The sequence below is a fragment of the Odocoileus virginianus genome, chromosome 11, assembly GCF_023699985.2.
Source record: "Odocoileus virginianus isolate 20LAN1187 ecotype Illinois chromosome 11, Ovbor_1.2, whole genome shotgun sequence".
Lineage (NCBI taxonomy): Eukaryota > Metazoa > Chordata > Mammalia > Artiodactyla > Cervidae > Odocoileus > Odocoileus virginianus.
The window spans coordinates 41,803,008-41,829,466 of record NC_069684.1 but is presented as its reverse complement, the minus strand read 5'-3'; the positions used below and the strand labels follow the sequence as shown (position 1 = coordinate 41,829,466).

The following is a 26,459-nucleotide window of genomic DNA, read 5'->3' as shown; positions in this document are numbered from 1 at the left end:
AATGAGGGTGGAGCCAGGAAGATTCCAAAGTGAAACAGAATTCGGTTTTGGTCTCCGACTAGCTGGGGTCCAGGGACAGAAAGGGAACTGCAGGGGGGTATAACAAAGCATTCAGAAAGGAAAGATACAAAACAAAGACGCTGGTTAAAAATGGTTTATGCAAATATTCTTTTTTTTTTCAAGGATCTTGTAGGAAAGTCCCTCCTTTGTTATATTTCCTCTACATGAACATTTCTCCTTTATTCTTAATTTAGGACTGAGTCAAGGATATGACAGAATGACTTTGGATTCACAAAGACAAGTGGTGGAGTGTGAGAATGGAAAAAGTCCCCAGACTAAAAAGCTCTAGTCAATTCTGAACCCTAAGGGAAGTAGTCACTCCATCATGTCCAACTCTTTGTGACCCCATGGACTGTAGCCTGCCATGCTCCTCCATCCATGGGACTTTTCCAGTCAAGAATACTAGAGTGGGTTGCCATTTCCTTCTCCAGGGGATCTTCCTAACCCAGGGATGGAAACCAGGTCTCCCTCATTCCAGGCAGACTTGAAATGGCAACCCACTCCAGTACTCTTGCCTGGAAAATCCCATGGACGGAGGACCTGGTAGGCTACAGTCCATGGGGTCGCAAAGAGTCGGACATGACTGAACTACTTCACTTTCACTTACCCTCTAAGCCACCAGTGAATCCTTAACTAAAAGCAATCTGTGTTTAGTTTCCACAATGCAGTTTCGACAGAAACCCTCATGCAGACTGGCCTCCCCTGTCTTGGTGTGCTGGGACCGTCCATTGGGTTCACCTTTGATTACATGGTCAGTTTCATATGGATTTAGAGTTAACAGGCAGGAGGCAAGTTTGATGATACACATGTGACATGCACAATTGTGCTAATTACTTCTGAAGCACTGTGTGAATGCTCTCGAGAAATCAGTATATCTTTAGAAAGGATATACCTGAGGAGAAGTTTCCAAACTTTTGTGTTATAATGAACACTCAATGTTTAAAAACTGCAGGGTGGTAGTTATTTTCACTATCCATTAATTGGAAAAAAATATAGATGTATATATGGATGATTAAAAAATAAAGGTTCCTTACTCAGCAGGAATTTAAGGCCCAGAAGTTAGAAACTACTGCTTGTTCCTACACTGCAGTGTGTTTAAAGAGCCCAACTTTATAGATATCAGGCCTCTCATCTTCATCAGGGTACACTCAACCACAGTCCTCATGAAAAAACACCTATGTTTGATTTCATGGATGTGTATAGAATACAACAATTAATCAATTCTATTACACATGGAACATGTAGAGAAATAGATCATATAATAGAATATAAAGCAAGTGTTAATAAGTTTTGAAAAATCAAAATTATATAGATAAAAGCCTTTTCAAAGTTGAAAAACTTTTAAAATCCCAGTATGCTTAATAATGTCAAAGTATTTAAACAAATCCTAAGTCAAAAAAATCTCAAAGAGAATTTTGATTATTATTAATTGAATAATATTTAAGATACTACATATTGATATTTCTGGGTACAGCAAAAGAAATGTCAAGGAAATTTTATAATTTTGTTGTTTATTTTAGAAAAGTAAAATAAACTTTACTTACTTTACCTTCTTTATGGTCCAACTCTCACATCCACACATAAGAAGAACTAAAGAGCCTCTTGATGAAAGTGAAAGAGGAGAGTGAAAAAGTTGGCTTAAAGCTCAACATTCAGAAAACTAAGGTCATGGCATCCGGTCCCATCACTTCATGGCAAATAGATGGGGAAACAGTAGAAACAGTGACAGACTTTATTTTTTGGGGTTCCAAAATCACTGCAAATGGTGAGTGCAGCCATGAAATTAAAAGACGCTTACTCCTTGGAAGGAAAAGTTATGACCAACCTAAACAGCATATTAAAAAGCAGAGACATTACTTTGTCAACAAAGGTCCGTCTAGTCAAGGCTATGGTTTTTCCAGTAGTCATGTATAGTCATATGAGAGTTGGACTATAAAGAAAGCTGAGCACAGAAGAATTGATGCTTTTGAACTGTGCTGTTGAAGAACACTCTTGAGAGTCCCTTGAACTGCAAGGAGATCCAACCAGTCCATCCTAAAGGTGATCAGTCCTGGGTGTTCATTGGAAGGACTGATGTTGAAGCTGAAACTCCAATACTTTGGCCACCTGATGCAAACAGCTGACTCATCGAAAAGACCCTGATACTGGGAAAGATTGAGGGCAGGAGGAGAAGGGGACGACAGAGGATGAGATGGTTGGATGGTTGGAATATCACTGACTCAATGGACATGAGTTTGGGTAGACTCTGGGAGTTGGTGATGGACAGGGAGGCCTGGCGTGCTGCAGTTCATGGGGTTGCAGAGTTGGACACGACTGAGTAACTGAACTGGAACTGGAACTGGAACTGGGAAAACCACAGCTTTGACTATACGAACCTTTGTCAGCAAAGTAATGTCTCTAATTTTTAATACGCTGTCTAGGAATAAACCTTAGTTCCATTGAAACCTTTCAGAGTCATACAGGGAAGGCTCTTTCTCATGAAATACCAAATGTCACTAGATAGACAAGACTAAGGCCAAAGGATCATGAAAATCTCATTACTTATCCTAAAAATTTTCCTGTCTCTTGTCATGGGTTAGGGGTTGTTTTGGTGTTGGCAGCTTTTCTTTCCTGAATGCAGCATGTGAACAGAAGGAAGAACCAAATTGCTAGGAGTCAAGAGAAAAGTAATTTCAGAACTTTGCAGAAAAGGGGAAATAAAAGAGTTGAGTCAGCTGGCAGAGACTAGGAACCTTGATGGGAAAGAACATAGATGTCTAGAGGATAACTTTATTAAACAGTATGACTTCAATATAAAACCTCTTTCTTGCCTCATCTCTTTCTCATTAACTTATTATGGAGTTAGGTCTGTTTCAGACGTGTGACAAAGAACACAGCACAGTCTTAGGGAGGCCAAGGGGTGGTGGGTAACATTCAGGGGACATATTTATCAGGGCTAAAGTCACAAGATTAAACCTTAATTTAATAAAATATTTCTTGAGGAAACTAAAATAATATAGCACAGGTCCACCAAGCTCTGGAAACAAATCCAGAGGAATGGATCATTCTATTTCCCTTGGATTCTATCAGTTTCATGAAGGCTGGTATTCTGGGTTATGGGAGAAATGGGTTATTTCATTTAATCTGGAGCATAACTGTGTGAGGAAGATGATGGTATCCCTATTTCAAACTAAATCTGAAATTCAGAGAGGTTAATGGCTTACAGGGTCACCCAATAGAGGTAGAGACTGGATCCCAACCAAGAGGGTCTGATTCTCCAACCCATCCCCTCCCATCTCACCCCAGCAAGGGCACAGGTAGTAGAGCTGACCTTTTCTTTTTTTTTTTTTCACCTTAATAAAGTTTATTAAAAATATATATATATATACTCTCCAATTCAGAATAATATGATAGAACCTCCCATAGTGTAACAAAATCTCTATATAAAATATTAATTCAGTCTCCTTTTAACAAGTCTAATGAATGGAAATATTTATATAGAATAAAGCTGACCTTTTGTGGGGAAAATCTGAGCACTGGGCTGTGATTGGGACACAAGTGAAGGATCCCCTCCAGTTTCTAATCTCAGGAGGAGACCTACAGATCTGCTTGTGTTCAAGCCCTTGCCTAAGGCCAGAATCCTATACCACTGAATGCATGTAAGATAAGATTTGGGTGGGAAAAAAAAAATCTACATTTAAGGTTCAGTTCACAAAGCAATTTCATACCCAATCATTGCAATAACCCTGTGAGGTAAGCCAGGAGTACTTCATCTTTATGACAAAGTCTTAGGGATGTTAAACCCAAGGTCTTTGAGGAATTTATTTTATGAATCTTTATTTATTTATGAATCTTTAAGAAATGTCATGTGACATAATTCCTAAGATCATATAGTAGCCTCAGGGCTTAAACGTAGGACTGTGTGTTTAAGTCTGTATATCTTACCCCTAAGTAGCCACCTCTACTTGTGCTCTTTGGTCTTGATATCTTAGTTGAATAAGCTCTTGCAATCAGGACTGCCTGTGAGTCTGTGCAGACTGTGCCCTGCACAACTTTGAAGGACTTATTCTAAGCTACATGAATGTGAATGGCACATCCTCAATTTACGGTGCACATCATGGAGAATCATTTGCAATGGTCCTGACATAATGCAGAATCTGAGGTGGCTTTGAGGAAGGAAAATGTAATCATTATGAAAAAATGATTCTCATAACATGTACAAGTTTGTAAGAAAGTGATATTGGCCACGGTGCAAGGAATATTTCCAACTAGTTTGTTACACAGGGCCCTATTCTCTTATAAGAATTAAGCCCTTGACATTAGATGAGTATCTTTATGGGTCATCACGTGCCATGGAGAAGGAATTTGCTGCAACTGATATTGACAGTACACTGTTTTCTCTTTCTGATTTATTTGAATGCACACTTACTAAGTATCAAGTTATCAATTAGACATTCCAGGGACATGGCACAGTGTTTGCCTATAAGGGGGTTAGAAATTCCCTGGGGAGAAAACACACTTAACAATAATTTAAAAAATAACAAACTAGGTAATATTTTGTAAAAAATAAAAATTGTATTTAAGTACAAAAAAATGCATGTTACTAATCTTGCAGTAGGAGGCCAGGAAGGGGAGATTTCCACACTTTGAACTAGTTAAGGATTAGTTATGAAAACAGTGCTAAGGGTGGGGGATGCCTGAGATGAATCAGAAAGAGTAGATAGAATCAAGGTGGATACGTAAGAAGACTGAGGGTGAGGAAGGAGGGGCATTTCAATCATGAGTCAAGGCATCTCTTTCCACTTGCTTTAGCTCTTCTGTATGACATCAAAGAGATGCCTGCAGCTGCCATTCTAGTGATGAGTGGTCATAGGAGAAACATCTGGATGGGGCTAATAAAAAACAAACATTAAAACCCCAATCCAAAAATAATTAAAAAAAATAAAACCAACAGTGCAGCCTTTCTCTTCTCTTCTTTTGTTTGGTGCTCATGAGCTGCTATATGTGGAAATAAGCCAACTGCGGAGAGATGGCTGAAGAAGGCAGGCAACTGGAGGCAGTTAAATAGGATGGCCTCTATTTATAGAGGCTGGGGCTACACTGCAAATAGGACTTTTCCTGGTTGGAGCAGATCCCCAGTACCATTCGAGCTGGAAAGCAAGGATAACATCATTTTATGAACTGCCCCCACAGTACACTGGAAGGACTAGGGAGATAAAGTGTGAACTGTAACAAAAGTGAGCCTAGAGTTATATATGTATCAAATTTTCACTATATTTAAAAGTATATGTTATCAGGTACAGCATGGAATTGAAGCTGGATGCCAGAATTGAGAGCGAGAATGAAATCTGCATTTACATTCCATAGTACTCCTTTTTCCCATGGTCTTGGTAGTCCATGGAAAAAAGGCTGAAAGGCTAAGCTATTAAACTCCCCACTGCAGGCTGAAAGTTGAGGGATGGGAGATGGAGCAAAGCGGGAACAGAAGGAGCAGCTGGTCATGTTGAAAACTCTTCGGGTGTGCTGGGAAACTCACACTTCCTCTTCAGTGTAGAAGATGCCATTAGCAAACCTTTTCATAAGAGGATTTGAAGGATCCACTGACACTTTCATATTCCAAGAGTTTTCTTTCAGAGCAGGTCGTTTAATATGCATCAACCGTGCTGAATGAAAAACCAGAGAAAATAAACTTAGAAACTGAAAAAGTGCAAAACTTAAAGTGTTGGTGGTAAAGATAAATTGTCACTAAAGGTCAGAAGCAAAGGAACTCCGTATTTCAGATGAGTTACAAGATGCAAATCATTCAATGAGGCACAGGAATGAGAAGTCAACCCCAAAGCCATGCTCCTCACCATTTCAGTTGCTTACCACCCAGACATGGTGCTAAAACACAGACCCTGTTCAGGTCTGAGAGGATCTGAGATTCCACATTTCTAACAGGCTCTTGGGTAATGCTCAAAGCAGCCAGACCTCAGAACCCACAGGGAGAGAAATTTCGACAGAACAGACTTTGTCTTCAGATCTAATGAGTATGAAGGGCATTTTGATAGAATCTGAACAGTGGAAAGTCAGAAATGTAGAATAAGACATTTAAATGGAAAAAACATCAAAGGGAATCAAAACTTGTGAAAGGTAGTGCAATAGTAGTTCGAAGGGCCTGATGCTGGTGGGATGTGATTTGAGGAGGTGATTAGTTTTGTGAGAAAAAAAATGACACTTGTGTATGTGTGAAACAATTGTCTTATTCTTGGAAAGAACAAGGGAGAACCAAATAGGGTATGTCTTAATAACACCCTTCAAAGAAGAACCAGATTCTGAGACTCTGCTCTCATGATGAACTGCCAGGGTAAACCACAGTTCAGCAGCTGCAAGCACGCTTGCCAATTACAGAGATAAAAATGTTTCTAAAAACAAAATTTCACGTATCCCCCCCCACCCCTCTGAGGTTGGCATCGTATCTTCCTGTGTATCTTGGGTGTAGCTTTTACCGGGCAGAATTTAGACACTAGAAACCAAATGAGGTGGTAAACAGAGCCAGTTTGCAGAAGAGTCAAAATAACCCAGCAAGAATTGAAACCACAAATGCCCTAACAGTCAGTCATTCACCAACCAAATGCTAATAGGAATTGGCACAAAGGACTATGCAGGTTAGCTCAAGGACTTAAAAACTGATATGCAGTGTTGTGTGTGATGGTGTTCATTTTACCTTTGGCTTGTTTTAGAAACACATTCTACCTCTGCCACCCCACCCTTCCTCAGTGTCATCACAGAATGGTTTCAGTGCAAAAAACTTACAACACTGAGGGAGGAGGGTATCTGGGACTTACTGGGTTGGTCAAAAAGTTCGCTTAGGTTTTTCCGTAAGACCTTATGGAAAAACCCAAATGAACTTTTTGGCCAACCCAGTACAACTCCAACCTCGGACTCAAGAGATCTGAGTTCTAGAAGCACAGATGTTAAGATCTTCAGATCATGATGGGTGACCTGAATCATGGTCTTTGGATCTAGATGGGTGCAAATCTCAGCTCTGCCATTTATTCAGTGACCTCAGGTAGTTAAGTTCATTGGCCCTCCACCTTAAAATGGAAAAATTAATAGTACCTACATTCACAGGCTTATAGGCAATCTTTAATGATGTAAGACACGTAAGACACTCAGAACAATGCACAGCATGGAATTGCTGGTTGATAAATGTCTGTTATTATTGTAACTAACTCTGTCACTAATTCAGGCACTGTAAGAAAGATATTTAATTAAAAGGGAAATAAAAAAATTCCTGGAAACAAATGACAATGAAAACATGATGACCCAAAGCCGATGGGATGCAGCAAAAGCAGTTCTAAGAGGGAAGTTTATAGCAATACAACCCTACCTCAAGAAACAGACAAACAAAAAAATGTCAAATAGACAACCTAACTTAACACCTAAAACAACTGGATAAAGAAGAACAAAGAAACCCCAAAGTTAGTAGAAGGACAGACATCATAAAGATCAGAGCAGAAATAAATGAAAAAGAAAGTGAATTAGCTCAATTATCAAGAGAGTATGAACATCAAGATCCTTTCCAGAACTAAAATTCTGTGATTGTATGGTCACTTTGGCCAATAAATTTGAAACATCCCAAGGCATCTGGGCAAATAATTCCTGTCTGCTAGGTCCTTCTAGAATGTCTGGTAAAGTATTCAAGACCTGTGTTGATGGAGCAAAGCTTTCCTTCCAACTTCTGTTCACAGCTCCTGTTCACAGCTCACACCATGGGCTCCAGGTAGCTCTACTCACTGGTCCCTGAATGTGCTTTCAAAGTCCCAAGATCATGCCATTTACATCGTTTCCTCTCCAGACTGCCTTCCCTGCTTTCTGTCCATACCCCTAAATCCTATCTATCGTTCAGAAACTAACCCAGGTTCCAGCTTCTTTATAAGGTTTTCTGCAATCACCATACTTCTGTACTGAAGAAGTCTTCAATATAGAATTCATTGACCATTACCATATTCTGCCTTCATTCTTCTGAAATTTTTTTCCTATATTTGTTAACTTTCTCAACCCACTCCAGTATTTTTGCCTGGAGAGTTCGATGGACAGAGGAACCTGGCAGGCTACGGTTCACAGGGTCGCAAAATCAGACATGACTGAGCTGTCACTCCTTAGCGTTTCAACTAGATAATAAACTCCCTGAGGTCATGCACAAGGATTTACTCATCTTGGTATCTCAGTCAAGCCTAGTATTTCCCCAACACACAGGTGTTTTAATAAACAGCTATTGATTGGTTTGTTGTAAAAACCTGTGAAGCACTTAATAAGGCAATTAGCTTAATATGGAACTTCACTTAATGCTAATACTCTTCCTGCCAGCATCTCTTTCTGCCCCTCAAAGACATCTGAAAAACTGATCTGCTTCCATCTAGTGGCAATTAAAACACAGGTGGTTCCTGTGGCCAGAAAAGACTTTCACTCAGTGGGTGTGAGCATGAAAGAAATCTTTCTATCTTGTGGATTTCCTGCCCACAGAGATAGGGAGGTCAGCCTAGAGAAGGGTCAAGGATTCCCATCTACATTATCTAATGGGAGACAGGGAGGGCAATAAAAGAAACTTCACTGACCCTATGTCCCCATCCAGTTACCCCTCCTGACTCTCTCATCTCATCTCCTTCTAGCCAAGTTTTATAAAACAGATGATGTATATATTCTGCCTCTATGTTTTCATTCCCACTGATTCCTCAACCCCTGGCTATAGGACTTGCATCATGAGCTCAACACTGAAAACAATTTCCCCACTGATACCCTTATTATATCTAGTAGAAACTTATTGGTTCTCCTTGCAGTATTTGAAATAATTTTCATTTCCTGCTTTCCTTAGGATCATGACCACATACTCTCCTCATTTTCCTTCTACCTTTCTGGGAACCTGTCCCTGTTCTCCTTTACCTTAGCTCACATGTTGATTTTGGCCTTCCTCTGGCTCCTATCCTCTCTCCCACATCCTCTTTCATTCTCACACTGTACATACTCCCTTGGTGACTGTACGTGTTCCTGAGATGTGGTTACCTCCTGTAATGTGAGGACCTACAGATCCATTTCTACTGCCCCATGGTAGCCCCTTTGGGGCAGAAGAAACAGGCAGATAGAACCAACAGACTGTGGTTGAACCACAGACACCTAAACCTAAACGAATTGAGGTACAAAACTGAACTCGTGATCAACACCTCCAAAACTTCTCATTTTTTTGTGTTCCCTTCTCAGTAAATAATAAAACAGAGATGGTAACCATCCACCAGATCCCAGATCAGAATAGCAACTTATTTGAGTCTTCCCTCTCTTAATCAATGAATAATCATATTCAGTTGATTCTACCACCAGTTATCTCACAAACTCATCCTCATTGCTATTGCCCTAGATAGGCATCATTGGCTTTAACCTAATAACTTCAAATGCCTCCAAAACAGTTCTTTGCCCTCAGACTCACTCAACTCCCATGTTTACAAACTTTTATGGATAGTGATCCTCCCAAGATGCAAATTTCAGCATGACATTCACCTGCTTGTAATAACCCTTTTAGTAATAACTCAATGACCTCCGGATTAAGTCCATACTCTTTTGTATGGCTTATAAATTACTTTATAATAGCCTCTGTTGCCTTCTGTCTCCCCAGGTTTTCTTTTGCACCCTAAGCTATAGCTCAGTAAACTACTAAGAACTTCTCAATAACAATCTGTGGTTGGTAGGATGGTTGCCTGAACAAGAAACCAGCCTCCTAAGGGACCATCTTGCTTCATTTCCTCCAGCATTTGAAAAAGAACCCAGTTGTCTGGCTAGGCACCTCGTCTGTCACCAAAGTCTCATCTTTGTTGTTCATTTGACTTATACTTTCCTTCCTAAAATTTCAAAGCAAGTCACCAAACCCTGAAACTGAGAAATGTTTTGTTGTCTTCATTTCTGCCAGTTGGGGCCTTATATTTTCATATGTATGTGTTTTTGCAATTGAAGAAATCTGAGATTCAAGAGCAAATCAAACAACTTCCCCTTCTTTGGGGGAAGCTATAGGTAGAATTAATGCTCGCCACCGTTCCCACATTTCTGAAGGTCAGTGTTATCAGAGGTCTTTTACCCTCTTGTGCTAGGGCTGCAGGCTCAGGTTCTGGAAATACACCATTTTCTTAGAACCTGGGATTCATTAGTGTTTCAATAAATAAATCCTTGTTGACTTGATTGTTCACTGAATACTATATTTACCATTGCCCTCATGTTCAGTCAGGATAAGAAGAAAAAAACCATAATGCTTCCAATCCGCAAAGAAAATTCTGAAGCAATCAGAAAAAACTGTCTTTACATAAACTGTCCCTTCTTAATAGAGTATTACTTGTTCATTCGTTCAACTCCACTAGCACTGAAAAACCTGACAGCTATTAAGGAAGCTTAGTAGATTTATTACTTTGTCTGGAAACTTCATTTGGGTGAGATCCCACGTAAATAACTGTGTGCTTGCATGATCAGTTGCTCAGTCATGTCCGATTCTTTGCAAAGTCACAGACTGCAGTCCATCGGGCTCCTCTATGTTAGTCATCAGGCAAGAATACTGCAGTGGGTTGCCATTTCCTCCTCCAGGGGATCTTCCCAACCCAGGGACCAAGCCCACATCTCCTGCGTCTACATATCTCACTGGCAAGAGGATTCATTATCACTGAGCCACCTGCAAAACCCATGTGAATAACTACTAAGGAGTTAATAATGTCTTTAGCTATAACAGGAAGTATCTTACAGAGGTAGAGAATAGATCAACAGATGTAGAAACTTCTTTCTGATCAAACTTACCTTCTCCGAGACTTTTTGCCTAAAAAGAGAAGAGAAAAATGGTATCAGCAGAAATAGGCAATTTCACTATTTTATACTTAGAAGAGAAGGGAGATTCCTTGTCTCAAAACAGTTTTTTGAAGAGTCTTATGTTAGGTGGACCTCATCGGTGTCTAAGGGGATCTGAGGTCCTGGCTTAACGTTCTCATTTGAGCTTTGGTAGATACTCATTCGGAACAGACCCATCAATGCAGATGCTTCTTAGAGCACCATTTCATCCTTGGTGCTGCTCATAAAGACAGAAGGCTAGTCTGAACTGTCTGATGATCAAGGCCCCATGTACCCATTCTTGTGTTTACCTATTCTGATTTGCCATCTCATCCTACCTACAGAGTCTTCCCTAAGAGACTCAGCTGCAAATACTGTAAGAATATGTATTGTTACACCTCATGTCATCTTCTCTGTGAGAATATGCAAGAGAAATTTCACTCAGGTCTCAGTAGTAGGAACTACACGCCTCATCTGTGTAACCATTGTGTTCTTATCTTACAAACACACTGAAGAGTATTACTGTTTGTGTGTCCGTTGGCTGGCTGCAGAAAAACAGGCGTATCTGAAACCTTTGTCCCTGGCTCTGACTTATTTGAGGTATTCTAAACCTTGACCTTCTTTTTCTTATTTTTAAAGTAATTTTAATTTGCTGTGTTGAATGCATTTGAGAAACCATCTTACATTCTTTTTGAAAAAAGCAGAGTATAAATAAGTGAATGAAATTGCAGGGTTAGGCTCCAGAGGAAACAAAAGCAAAAAATGCTTTTTGCGGAGAAAAAATATCACTAGGAGGCAATAAATTTCTGTGACTGTTAAGCTGGAGCACTAGATGATGAAATCTGGGTCCAGGTCCCTTTTTGCCAACTTAAGTGTGTCTTTGAATAACTATTTATTCTCTCTAAGTTACCATTTCTTCATCTGTGAAAGAGGCTGATAATTGTTTTCCTCAGAGTTGATAAAATGTACTCAAGATATTTAAGTCAGGGCCTAGAGCATAGACAGTGTTCAATTCTTGTTTTAAACTTTTAAAATGTTAGAAATTGCTATTTTAATTACTTCTTCCAAAATTTAGCCTGCCAGTGACATGAGCCAAAAGCATTTGAGCAGGGAGAAATAAATCTGAGTGAACTTCAGATTCTGTTCATTTTCATACAAATATGTTTTTCTCTCAGGAACAATGAAATGCATAACAATACATCAGCAAGAAGCTGTTCCTATTGAGAGAGTTTCTTTTTCAAGAAAAAGGGAACTGAGGGGCATCTGTTCAGCTTTGTGCCCAGTTCTCAGCCTGTGTGTTGGTTCAGGTGGAAAATTCTTCTCAGGGGGAGGGGGGGTGAGGAGGAGAAAAATAGAGCCTCATTAATCTGAAAACCAGTGGTTTTAAGGGGCATATTTTGATGGAAGTCTGATCTCTGACCCTGGCCCCTGGTGATATGAAATTTTAGAGATATGGCCTAAAACAGCATTGCCTCAGTTTCCTCATCTACTGAACAGGGCCAGTGATGCTGACTAATCAGAAAATGATGATGCTAGGAGAAAATATATATATATTTCTAGACAAGCCCATACACAGGAAAGCATGTTTCTGGAGCCCACCCTTACTCCTTTCTTAGGAAAAAAAGAAAGAAAACTCAGGCAGGGGCCAAAGTACAGGTTTAGAAGATCTATCTGAGGACAGGATGGGGGTCAAGACTCTGGTCATTTTATTGGCTACTCTGCTTAAAATATTCACTTGTCCCTTTTTTCCAGCTTTCAGAACCCCAAAAGCCTATATACAATTCTCAGATTGATGAATATTGGATGCAGGCAGATTTATTGGCTTTGACCTTTCTTCTTACACAGGCATCAGCTCTATTGTATTAGAAAAGCTCTAGGGGCTTCACCTGGGAATCTATCCATCATTTCTAATCATTGTCTCTACAGGAAAAACATTCCTTTTTCCAAGAACTAACAGCTAAAATTTTTTAGAAGATAAAGCAACTTAAGAGTTAGCGATATCAGAAGGCATTTCACCAGTGAGGACGACTGAGCGTGAGACTAAAGATGCCCTGGCTTCCCTACAAAGTCAGTGATCTCTCAGGGCGTCTGTTCACGCGTGCTTTTTGTTGGCATAACTGTAACTAGCCTAACTGCCCGTTATCTATTTCCTGTTTGCCCCACACTGATTCCCACAGTGGGGGCACGAAGTTTTCAAGGTATCAGTTTGAGATCTTGTACAGAAATGACTCCAAGGTAAAAAAAATTTAAAAACAACCCCACAGCTTTTCTCACCACTGGTTAGAACACAGCCTTAGGCAGAACCTGCCTCCTGCACCCCACTACTAAATACACACTTCAATTCTGTTCTTTTTACTCCACTAGCACTTATTGAAATATTTAGTCATTTGGGAATATCTCCTTACTAAGGAACCTTCCAGCTCCACTGTCCTTAGTGGTTATTTAAATAATAGCCGCCTTATCCCAGCGGGAGGAGCTTAACTACCCCATCTATTCTCTACCACCTCACTTCTGTCAATGTAACCCAAGGAAGGAGGAAAGAAAGGATGATTGTGAGACAGGCTTTCAGTCTTAAGGGAAAGGATAATCAACAGTAGGAGAAAAATCTCATTCTTCTCTTGCTTACTGCAATATTTAAGTAAATAGTATAGTACTATAGGATGGTGGGATTCAGTCTCAGCTGAAGTTGTAAAAGCAGAAGCAGAGACCCTTTAACTGCTCAGGACTCTTCACTTTACAGTTAATGAAGTTCTTGCACATCAGGAGCAAGAACCTCCATTGTATTTCTGGGTAGGTTATGAAACTGATCTAGTACCCTTGGTCTGGGCTTCCCAGGTGGTGCTAGTGGTAAAGAACCCACCTGTCAATGCAGGAGATGCAGGAAAGGCAGATTTGATCCCTGAGTTGGGAAGATCCCCTGGATAAGGGCATGGCAACCCACTCCAGTATTCTTGCCTGGAGAATCCAATGGACAGAGGAGCCTGGGGCTACAGTCCATGGGGTCACAAGGAGTCAGACACAACTGAAGTGACTTAGCATGCAAGCACCCTTAGTCTTCTATTTGGAATGAAAGATCAGATCATATCAGAGGACCATTAAGGATTGGCAGATAATATTCCTGCAATTGCCAGTGAGAATGGGTGGTGTAGCAGTCTTTACATACTGTATTCATGGAATATAATACATACTAATTAATTTGATGGAAGTGAAATTAAAATGGCACTCAACTGACCCCATAGAGCAGTTGGTTAGCCATTGTTTTGAGGTCATTGATGGCCCCTGAAGTTGAAGCAGGGTTATCTTTAAATCTGCCTAATGTCTATACTCACCATACTCTTGAATGTTTCTGCCTGATGACTCTGGCCAAATGTGAGAGCACATACAAGGCTTGCCTGACTATGGGCCTATAACCAGCAGGTTGGTTCCACTTGAGGGTTTGGACACACCCAGAAGGGCAGTGAGGGGAATGATGCTTCTGTTCTTCACTGATTGTGTTTTGCCTTCTATGCTAAGCAGCAGACACTAACTTCTTGAGGCAGTCCTCCTTATTCTCTTTTCTTTTCCAGTCGAGAGTGGAGGGGAAGCATTCGTATGGGTGCATTTAGTTAAACCTGTGACCTTGGTGAATAGACACAGGGATGAAAATGCGGGGATTTCCCTAAGGGGAAATGCAACAACTCCCACACACTAGGAGCTAGACAGGTGTCTGACTTGACAAAGTAAAGGTATTTGGGAGCAGTGCTTTGAAAACATTGCATGCATGCTCAGTCATGTCCGACTCTTTGCAACTGCATGCACTGTACCCACCGGGCTCCTCTGTCCATGAGATTCTCCAGGCAAGAATACTGGAGTGGGTTGCCATTGCCTACTTCAGGGGATCTTCCCTATCTAGAGATCAAACCTGCATCTGCTCCATCTTTTACATTGGCAGGTGGATTCTTTACCACTGCGCCACCTGGGAAACCCTTTGGGACATTAAATTCACTTCCTTGTAGAATTGCACGGAAATCAAAAGCATGTGGGCTCTTATAGGACCAGATCACACATTCTTTTTTTTAAGAACTAAATAATAGCAAAGAACCATTACAATTTCTCATATGTCTGTTAATACCCTTGCAAGATGCTCAGGTAGTAACAGGTGCTTGAAGATAGTAGGCATTTTAAAAAGACTTGTCAGATGAAAAGAAAAAATTAGCCAACTTATTGCAGTGAAAGTGTGTACTGGGCTGCTTCATGCATCTCTAGGGACTGATGTTTATAGAACCCAAAGCTTGGTATTCTGCTTTAGTCAAAGCTCTCATACTTAATTTTCTGTGGGTTTCCACATTTTCTTCCACTTGAAAGTTGTATTATTTTTACATGAAGGTAAACTCACGTACTTTTTTTTAGTCTCCTTGCCAGGCAAATGATAAATATCAACCCAGAGAATATGGTTACCATGACTGCCACCGGGATGAAGAGGGGGTTATAATCACTCTCTTCGTTTATTGAGACAGTCCTGTTTATTTCTGAAAGAGAAATCAGTAAAGCATTTAAATGAGGCCACAAGCATTATTTCCTTAGTGCCTTTTCAAAACATTAAACTTTCTTCCTCCTTACATCTTCTAATAATTGTTCATTTGACGCTATTAAAAGATGAGGAAACTGGCCTGGGAAAACACACGATGAGTGTATGGCAGAAGCAAAGACTAAACTAGCTTTTCTGGCTCAATGCCTACAGAATCTCAATCTTCAGATTTGTGAGTCATAGAATTCCTGGGAGAGGTACCTAAATATTTTGGTAAAAAGTGGTCATCATTGTATTTAGCTCCATGATCTTGTTCACTGCCTAGGACTCAAACACAGAAAAGAACTAAAAAGTCTAGTACGACTACAGAAAAAATAAAAGCCAGTGATCTGAACCAGGTAACTTTTCAATCAAAGCAGTATTAAGGCTTTGAAGCAGCTGTGCAAACATAGGCACATACAATTCCATGCCAAGGACTTGCACTAATTTGTCTTTCGAATGCTGTAGTCCTACCATTTCCCTCTACTTCCTTCACAAATAAATAAAAGGATACATCTACATATCCTCTCATAAGGGTGAACTAAGTTCATGTGGGGACCTTTACTGAAAAAGTACTGATATGAAAAAATTTATCTTCTGATACCACCAGTTGAAGAAACTTACTTGTGCATATTGGCACAGGGTCTCACTGTCCCTTATTCTTCCCTTCACTTTGATGAACCCTTTCAAGATGTTTCCATCCCCACACCCAAATGTATAATCGAAAGGAGGTGCAATTCCCAGAGGATCCAAACAGAGGGTGCCTAGGGCCCGTAGGAGGGTAAGGAGGCAGACACCAGCTCAGCCTTAAAAGGAAACGCCCCCTAAGCCTCCTCTAAAGCCCCCAGGCCACCTCCCCAATTCCCTACTCCGCTTCCTGGCCCCAGACCACAAGAGAGGTCAGCTTCTCTCTTAGCTTCTACAGATCCTACCACTTAAAGACTGCTGCCGTGGGATGAACTGGGAGTAGCACTGACATATTTACACCACCGTGTGTAAGTGTAAATAGCTCGTGGGAAGCTGCTTTACAATACAGGGAGCTGGCTCGGTGCTCTTTGATGACCTAGGTGGGCAGGATGGGGGTGGCTCAAGGGCCGAGAGAGAGGAGATATGTGTCTACTTAGAGCTGATTCAGGTTGTTATACAGCAGAAACTCACACAACACTGTAAAACATTTATACTCCAATAAAAATAAAATAGAGCCTTTAAAAAAGACAAAAATAAAAGAGTTCTTTCATTGGTGTTGTCTTGGGGCAGACATGGGTAACTATTCTGCCAGATGCTCATTGAACATGGGTTCATTTAGCTCCTGTTGCCAGGTGCTGTGTTAGGTGGAAGGTAGACAGAGATGAGGAAGATACAGTTCTTCTTAGGTACAGACAGATTCGGGAGGCATCAACTTTATGATAACTGAGAAGTATCCATTACTTTGGGAATTGGGTGGTCATCGGTGACTTCTGTGGAGACATTTTAGTAGACTGACAGAGAACTGAGATTGTACTAGAATAGAAAAATGGATAAGAAATAAGTCAGTAGAGACAGTGAGTTTAGATGGTAAGGGAGGAGGAGTTGAGAACTGGCTGGAAAAAAAAAGCGATCACTGTCATTGAAGGAAGAGGAAAGAGCAGCCAAGGATTTTATGGTAAATCAATGTGTATGATTTATTTTTAAGCTACATATGTCTTAGCAACAAAACTTAAAAGTTTAATATTTTTTTCCACCATCTGCTTATTCATCAAATACCTCTGTAAGTGTTGAACATATTGGGCCAAACTTACTTACTTTGACATATTGGACTAGGGCTGGACCAATTTCCAGACAATCCACAAACAGTTTTTTTCTCCCCAATTAACTCAGCTTCTTCTGAACAACTGAAGGTGCATGTGGAAGAAAAGCCGAAGTCGACAAGGGGGTGATTACAGTCCATGGTTCCCAAATTGGGTGCTGTTAGAGGCTCACATTGAATCACTTCAATGAAAAAAAAAAAAAAAATCAGTATTTCTGAGCAGAGACCCTCTGTGAGGAACAGCTTTTAGCCAAACTGGGGAACCACTGACATGAATCTAGACATTTCTAATTTCTAGAAATTACTTCTGATGATGCTTCCAGGCTTTCTTTTCTTGAGAATGATGGAGAGTGGTGAGTCAGAGGTAGAATGAAGAGAACCCAGAAAGCCCATGGTGGGAGGGGAGCAGTGGGGCTGGGGAGAGGAAGGGAGAGCTGGCTGTTCCATTTTGCTTCCCCAGCCCTGGTAACTCTCTAGCTCTTCTGGGAGCACCATGCTATGTGGCCTTGGCCTCAAGAGCTCTTATGGTGCATTATCAACAAAGACAGAGAATTTCCTGCCTTTTACCTGTTCTAACATCAACCCAAGAAGTCTGAAAAACATCCCCATTCTCTGAAGCAAGTCCCTCAAATTTTGTAAAATTTAGCAGGTTTGCCAATTAATTCTATGATTTCAAAAATGATTTGAATAGTTCTTTTGAGAATTAAACCACTTAAACTAGTGAGTCAAAAGCATAAAGGTTGAGTATGTAACCAAAACTTCACAAGTTTAAATACCACCAGTTTTTTTCCCCTAAAGAGATGATCTTGGCAGTAAATAAGAAAAAAAAAAAAAAAACCCACCATGTTTCAAATGAAAAAAAAAAAAATCAAGAGATTGTATGTTTGTTTTTCACAGATTTTACTATTCCCCTGAGAGTTCATGGAGGAGGAAAGGTAAAACATGATTCTAAGAATAAACCAAATAAAACAATCAATAAAGACCTCCAACCCCACCACCCTGCAATAAGGAAATTGTTTGGTGTCAAGCAGGACACCATATAAAAATAAGTGTTGTTGAAAGGAAAGAAAACCAAAGTTCAACAGCAGTTCAGCAAGACTGATTATTCCGTAGCAATGAGAAAAATAAAAATAAAATAAAAAATACAGTATAACCACACTGTTCTGCTGAAAGGCTCTACCACATTTTCTTAGTTTATAAATCCAAGATTGCCATGACAACGCCTCTGATATGAACATAGGCTCACCTCGACAGGTTGGTTCTGGAGATGACCAATTTCCAAATGGTCCACAAGTGGTTTCTTCAATCCCAATTATGTCTGTCCCCTTAGAGCAGTTGAAGGCACACTGCGACATGAAGCTGAAGTTTCCCAAAGGGTGAGTACAGGCCATGGTACCCAGCTCTGGGGCCTCCAGAGGCACACACTGAGTCACTTCAATGAGAAAAGAAAGCACGCAACAGAGTTAAGAGGACCTGATGACCAGGTCTGAATCTTAGCTCTGATAATTGATAACCAAGTATCTTTAAGCAAGGTGATTTAACACTTCCAGCTTTAGTTTCTTTATCTATAAAAGAGGGATCATGATAAATGTATTGACTTCCCAGAGTTTGGGAATTAACTAATTTAATGCAAGTCAAGGATTTAAAATTTGGTTCATAGGAAGCTTTTAATGAAATATTAGCTAATCTGCATGCACACAATCTTATTATCTTTGGCATTACCTGGACAGAGAACTTTCAAATGCAGACAGGTTTAAGTGGGAATGACCAGCTTGGTTTGGAAACAGCTACCACATTAGAGACCCTAAGTATGCTAGAGTGTTGGAAGTAGGAGGTTCAGAGAAAGGCTGGGTATCCATAACTGTCTTCTCTACAAGAGAAGATGATAAAAGCTTTAGGAAGCATCTAAGCCTGGATTCTGTCTTCACTGTCTCTAGCTCAGTTCCAGAACTTTGGTTCTTCTGATTTTGACAGTCCTTTGCAGAAACTGTGTCTACTTCCTTTCTCTGATCAGTGGCATAATAGATTAAATTAAGATTTGAAATTCAGTCTTCATGTTTTAGGTCCTGTGACATCATTTAGGCAATATTGCAACTCTTGTGTCTTATTCCTTATCAAATGTGAGCCATCATTTTAACCTTGTTCTTAAGAGATCGATGAAGAATTAAAGAATGGATTCAAGAAATTAGAAGAATTTTAATATTTTCCATCTACAGTACAAGTCCAAATGAAAGTCACTTATGTTGTCCAATTCAGTTCATGCCCACAAGCAGGTGCCTAAGTCTCAATCTTACAGATACAGTGATAAATAAAATACTGACTGATCTCAAGTTGCTGTCAGTCTGCTGAGGCATACAGACAACTAAATGGATGATTTCAACAAATGTCAGATAAATAAGAAACAAATATGTGGAGCTATGGGAACACAGAATAGGGATGCTTAGCCTGTCTTGGCATCTGAAGAAAACTTCCGGATAGAAATGGTCCCTGAACTGTAGTCTTCCAGTTGAAGAGGTATTTTATCCATGTGCAAAATGAGGAAGCCATGAGCAAGTCAATGAGCTACAAAGCAATACGGTAAGTGTGGAAGAGTACAAGCATTTTGATGTTAATACTGGAAGGAAAGAGGAGGCAGGGGATGGTGTGAAACGAGATCAGATAGAAAGACAGGTGCTAAGGCAAAAGGCCCCCATCTTTTCATCAATTTAATGAGTATCTACTATATATCAAGCATTATTCTATGCCTTGAGGAGTTCAGAGTTCAGATTTCATCCTATAGGACAAATGATAGGTAGAAATTAAATGGTGGATGGCCACATATGTGTGATGTTTACTTGATTTTTTTAAATTGATCAGACTGCCTATAGTATGAATAATGTATTTGAGGGGAGCTAATTTAAAGATGTGGAACTCAGCTCAGAAATTATTGCAGTAATCTAGGAGGAAGATAATGAAGGCCAGAGTGTAGAGTTAACAAGTAGAAGACAAGTTGGAGAAACATTAAGTTATAAAAATGAGTAGTGTGTTACTTTGCATAAATGTAGGAGGAGGTGAGAGAGTTTTATACCAGAGTACCCATATAAATGGTGGTACCACACACTGAGATAAGGGATATAAAAAGGAAAGCTGGCTGGGAAAATTGATTTTTCAATGTTTGGGGCATCCCAAAGATTATGTTTAGCATATTTGGAGTTCAGGACTGGAAATAGATTTGTCTGTCCAAAGCTCACATAGATGTGTGCGTCCACAGAAGTTGCTTGGTTTGACCAAAAGGGACATGTAAAGTGAGAAGAGCAATGGATGAAAGATGGAAGATAAGAAATAGCAATAAATATATGGGCTTGAGTAAGTGTCCATGAAGAAACCCAAGGAGAAACAATCATAGGTAGAAAGAAAACCAGGGAAGAGTGGTATGATGGAAACCAAGACAGAAAACAAAGAATAAAATGTTCAAAAAGGAGTGAAATGGACATGCTGATGATATAAGAATTTTTTTTAATTTAGAAATGGAGTGAGTGTAAAGTATTAGATAGAAGTCAGAGCTTAGGAATTGAGTGAAATGAACCAGATCTGTTCCAGTTGGTTGATCATATAAATTTGTTTCGCTTTAATTCTTTATTCATTGCAAACACTGCTTTTTTCTTACTATAATTTTCTATTTTATGCCCCAGATACTTCAAATATAGTTTTGAAACTCCACCAATATCAATCAAAGGACTTGAAGTTTCTTTCAGTAGTGAGTTGACTAGGTCAAAGACTCCATGTCTTTCAATCTATGTATTCTTTCTTTTCTGTTTCTACCACCGTGACTCTGAATGATTTCAGTGAACTCCTAATGGTGCTCTCCATCATCCCATCTTCTCTCTTTTTTGTTCTCTGGTCCATCTTATGCACTGCTTCTAGGATAATTGCCCTAAATGCTGGTGTTCAGATACTAAGTGTTTTCTCACAATCAAATAAAGGCTAGAGATTTTTATTAGGCAGTTTAGGAAGTCTTCACAGGCTTCCTACAGCATGTCTGGCTTTCCATCAGATTAAATTATAAGCATGTGTAATTTCCATTGTGTGCATGCTCAGTCGCTAAGTCATATTTGACTCTCTACGACCCCATGGACTCTAGCCTGCCAGGCTCCCCTGTCCATGGGATTTCCCAGAGAAGAATACTGGAGTGGGTTGACATTTCCTCTTCCAGGGTATCAAACCCCCATCTCGTTTCCTGCATTGGCAGGCAGATTCTCTACTGCTGAGCTACCAGGGAAGCCCATAATTTGCACTAGTTAACTGTAAATCCTTTATCTCTAATAGATTTGCCCTCATCCCCTAAAATGCCAGCCAATGTGTTGGATTTATTATTCTATTTTCTGGCAGATACTTATATATCATTATGTGAATTTTTCATTTTGGTCTTGCCTTTGTCATGATCTTGAGGATAAGGTAAAAAGGCAAGATGGGTGACTCAGCCTCCTAATGATAAATGGTATTGTTTCCTTCAGATTCAGAGTTCTAATGAACCCAACAAGCCCACTAGCTTATGCATTCCTTAACAGCAGGAATCTATCAGGCCGGATTCATTATTGTAATCCTTACAGCTTTTATTCCAATGCCAATGCTCTTGTGGCACTCAAAAGGACTTGTTGAGAAGTGAATTGAAACTTCTGCTGACTTGTGAAATCTTTATGTAAAAGTAACAATATTGTGCAAGCATGGCCTACTGATCAAAACTTCTCTTTTCTCAGAATGGCTAGTATCATTTTCCTCCAACCAACTTCCATAAACTATAATACTTTACGGGAGAAACAAAGAAACAAAAGCAGCTTACCAAACTGACACTCCGTCCCGTAGTACCCCAAATCACAGTTGCAGGTGTAATTATTGATGATTTCCACACATTGTCCATGGCCGCTGCATGACCAGGGTTCACAAGAAGCTTTAAAGGAGTCAGAAATTATTTTTAGATGGATACTTTTTTAGTACTCCTAATCATTTCTTTAGATATAAGCAACTTTTTGGCTGTGACTATTCTAACAAGCAGGGAAAAGTATATTTGTACTTTCATACCATTTTTGCATAAAAACCATATCCTAAAATTTTTATTTATACAATATAGCTGTCATACAGCCATAGACATTTGTTTTTAGAATGAATTTACAGAAGCTTATACTCTATAACATTTAGGGGAAACAGTGATATACATTAAAACTCTTAAAATTTCTTTTTTTTTTTTTTTTTTTTGATGCAGTAAGTGGATTAAGTGATAACCTAACCTGAGCCCAATCACTTCTGTAGTATGTTTGGCAATCCCTTTCATTATAGAAAGTACTGAACAAAAATTAGAGAGTCTGAGCTTACTAAATTAGTCCATACATGAGTGCTCAGTCATATTCAACTCTTTGTGACCCTATGGACTGTAGCCCATGAGTCTCTTCTGTCCATGGAACTTTTCAGATAAGAATACTAGAGTGGGTTGCCTTTACCTACTCCAGGGGATCTTCGCGACCCAAGGATCGAACCCGAGTCTCCTTTGTATCCTGCATTGGCAGGCAGATTCTTTACCACTGAACCTTCTGGGAAGAAACCCTGCTAAATTGGTAGAGAGTCCAAGTGAACAAGAGACTGAATGAATGTTTCACTGTTAAAAATAACTTGGAAAAATACTGATTACTTTTGAACTGTCACCATTGTCTCTACAGAAATTTTCACATACCACGGATAATGAAACACTGCAAAGTTTCATTACATAGAATTCTATAAGATAGGGCTCCCCAGATGACTCAGTGGTGAAGAATCTGCCTGCCAATGCAAGAGATGCCAGAGAAGAGGGTTTGATCCTTGGGTCAGGAAGATCCCCTGGAGGAGGAAATGGTAACCACTCCAATAGTCTTGCCTGGATAAGCCCATGGACAGAGGAACCTAATGGGCTATGTAGTGCATAGGGGCACGAAGAGCTGGACGTGACTGAGCACTATAAGATTAGGCCAAGAAGGACACATGTAGCATCAAGTCGCCTACTTCATGAGGAGGAAACAAGTGATGTGAGCCTAAGCTCTTGGCCCTCTGCTTCTGCTTCCCTGCCTTATTGTCAGGGACACTCACTGTCTAGCTCTTCCTCTTTACTTTCCACATGGATTTGTCGTCTTAATGTAAACTGATTCAGGGATATAGATTTGGGGCACAGGGCCTAGTCTCACCCACCAGCAACGCTCAGACGTGACAAGACTCAAGCTTATTCAGAGCACTGGCCCTATTTCAGAATGCCCCAGCAGCTGCTGTGTGGGCCCAGGGTCCCATGGGGTTGGCACGATGGTTTTCTGCACTCTGCGCCCCCTGAGAAGTGTGGCGGTCTGGTTCATCCCTACCTGTGTAGCAGAGGGCTGTCTTTGCTTTGTGGCAGGAATCATCATTCCATTTCCCCGAGTCTTTGATCCTCTTGATGTAGATTTCCACACAGTCCTCCTTACTCTTCCTGTTGTTGGGCTCCCCTTCGCCCCAGTTCTTTGCTTCTTCAGTGAGAGATTTGTTGGTTCCCACCCAAGTCCACACCCCTTCTACTTTCCGGATGCCAATCCAGTAGTAAGTACGACTGAAGGGAAGAGTCTTATTCAGGTATTCGATCTCTCCCTTGTTTTGTATGGCAACTAAATCTGTGTAATTTTGCCTGCAGAATGCTCTAGCCTTTTCCCAGGGCATGGGTCTTCTAGAATAATGGTAAGTCCAGCAATCTGTTCCACGATGTGCAAAGAAATCTGAAAGACATCAGTGTGAACTGTGTAGCCTCATGGTTATAGCTGAAAAGAACCTAGAACTAATCCAAACTGAGCCTGCCATTTAGAGACAAGGAAGCTGACACCTCAGGAGGATAAGTTACCTACCTGCTTGACATCATGGAATTAGTCATCTGCAGATCTGAAGCAGAACCTAGAACTTCTAGTCCCAGTCACTTTTCACCATAATATGGAATACTTTTGCTCATAGCTCTATTTTAGATGAATTTGGTGGCTTTCTAGATTGATTTTCATAAACTAGTGTTTTCCTCAAAAATTATTTCCAGTAAAATTTAACCAGCATATTTTAGAAATTCATATTTCTTAGTGGCTCTCAATCATTTAAAGTTACTTTAAGTATAATATCATATAACTCTAAAATTTACTGCCCACTCTTTTATTCTGGGATGATTTCCTAAAGACCAATATTTATGTTTCTAAAGGAGAAGTAAAAGAAGAACAGGAATAATGGCATACTTTGAAGTACTCTCTTTTATATAAAAAAGATAATGTTTTGCCATAAAAGAGCTGCTTCTGGGAAAACAGACAGCCCAACCCTTATATACAAAATAGAAGAAGAACAATTTACAAAACCAGATGAGGTAGGATTATGAAACTGATTTTAGATTTTGTTACACACACAAAGATACTCAACTGATGGTGTTTAATAATTACATGGGTGCTTCAAATATGAGGGCTTTGAAGAAATCAAAACCAACACATAATTACATAATGACACTATAATAATACAGGCCATTCTAAGCATGGTATGAGCTAAGTGAAGCACTATTATAGCATAAGGTGCAACTTTTCACAGCCATCACCATTTGCTGAGTTTTCACTGTGTAGGGCAAATACTATGGAGAAATACCAAAGAAAACACAGATTCAATTTTTACAGTTTCCTAAGGACTCTGAGCAAGGAATAACAGAGGCAAAGAATACATAATTAATCTTGATAAAATTAAACATATATAAAATGTACAGAGAACTGGGAAACAGTTATGATTAAGGAATAAATAATATTATAAAATAAACCCTGCAGGCGAGGGTGGGTCAAGGCTAGGAGTTCTCTGGGGAAGGAAATATTAAAGGTGAGAGGAAGAAATGAGATGTTTGTAGAAAGGGTAGAATTAGCAGCTATCTACCTAATACTTTTACCTGCCACTTTTACCTATGTACACAGTAGATATTTACCAAAAACTGAACATATTTTTTTAAAAAGCTTAGCAATATATAAAAATCATAACATACCACAACAGAGCATAATCCAGACCCACAGTTTAAAGACATTCCATAAGCCCCTCTGAGCATTTTGACATTTCCATGGACATAGCTGCAAATAGAATACAAAATTTTACTCAGATTTATACTCTAAATCACCATTTTACAGGTACCTTGAAGAGGTACTTAAAACTTTCTCAAAGTTCAAAGTATAACATGTATGCCTATTAACCTTGTCTGAGGTAAGAGGTTTCTCAGACATGGGTGAAAAAGTAGAATTAAATTTGCCTCAAAACTGGTATATAGTTGATTTTTTTTTCTCCTATTTTAACCTCAAGTTGCTATTGTTACTGTTCTGATATTTTTTTTTCTACATTTCAGTAACTTTTTGTATCTGCTTATCAGCCGAGCTGTCAGATAAAGCTATGTGATATTTAGTACATATATTTTTAAAGTGTTCTTTAGTCCTTAATTGGAGAAGAAAATGGCAACCCATTCCAGTATTCTTGCCTGGAGAATCCCATGGGCAGAGGAGCCTGGTGGGCTACAGTCCATGGGGTTGCAAAGAGTTGGACACAATTGAGCAGCTAACACTTACTTACTTAGTCCTTAATGAACTATTAATGTCTAGATTTAATATTAAGATCTCACACTTGACTATGATGTGCCAGTACTCCAAATTCCTAAAAGAATTAGGTAACCAAACAGACACTACTGAAAGAAAGGAGTTCATTTTTTCTCAACTAAACAGAAACACATTTTGAGCAACTCAAATGACAAGTCCATAAATTTTCTTCACACCGTTTCATCATATTTTCTGAAATGTATCAATTCTCAGATAGCACCAGCATTCAGTCACAGGAGTGCTAATTTCCGCAAGATAGTAGTACTTCTTCAGGAACCCTCAGTAGAGACAAGTCAAGGAGAAGAAATCAGCACCCATGAGAAGAGAGATTCTAGGAACACTTTTTAATTTAGACTCAGCAATTTTAGTTTTGGCTTTTTTAAACCAAAAATTAAATGTGCTGCTTCTTGTCCTTTGCCACCTGCCTCTGCATCCCAAGACGAGGTTCTATCTGAGCATCTGGACATATTTTAGGCTGAAAAGCTTACCATGGCTTTGCTCCGTCCTTTTGCAGCCCTTCGGCCTCTCAGCTCAGCACCACAGGTCTCTGGGTCCTTGCCCAAGGCTGGGTGTGCAGGGAGACTGCAGTCACTGTCCCCAGAAAGGCTTACTCTCTCTCATATCTCTAACCAAGGCTCACATC

At 39.8% G+C, this 26,459-nt stretch overlaps 1 protein-coding gene across 2 annotated transcripts in view; it reads right to left on the bottom strand.

Annotated features, from left to right (window-relative positions):
• Positions 1–26,459, bottom strand: part of SELL (selectin L) — a 29,935-nt gene extending 3,476 nt beyond the window's left edge. Inside the window, exons 1-9 of one of the 2 annotated variants that reach the window (XM_020874142.2) lie at positions 26,305–26,458; positions 25,222–25,303; positions 23,564–23,950; positions 22,027–22,134; positions 18,454–18,639; positions 17,204–17,389; positions 15,255–15,383; positions 10,849–10,867; positions 4,593–5,702 (exon numbers count right to left, since the gene is read on the bottom strand). In XM_020874142.2, coding sequence (XP_020729801.2) covers positions 5,684–5,702; positions 10,849–10,867; positions 15,255–15,383; positions 17,204–17,389; positions 18,454–18,639; positions 22,027–22,134; positions 23,564–23,950; positions 25,222–25,303; positions 26,305–26,307 — 1,119 coding nt within the window. In that variant the 5' untranslated portion in view covers positions 26,308–26,458 and the 3' untranslated portion in view covers positions 4,593–5,683. Of the gene's footprint in view, positions 1–4,592; positions 5,703–10,848; positions 10,868–15,254; positions 15,384–17,203; positions 17,390–18,453; positions 18,640–22,026; positions 22,135–23,563; positions 23,951–25,221; positions 25,304–26,304 lie in introns of those variants that run through there. The other variant, XM_070474338.1, reaches the window with a different exon arrangement.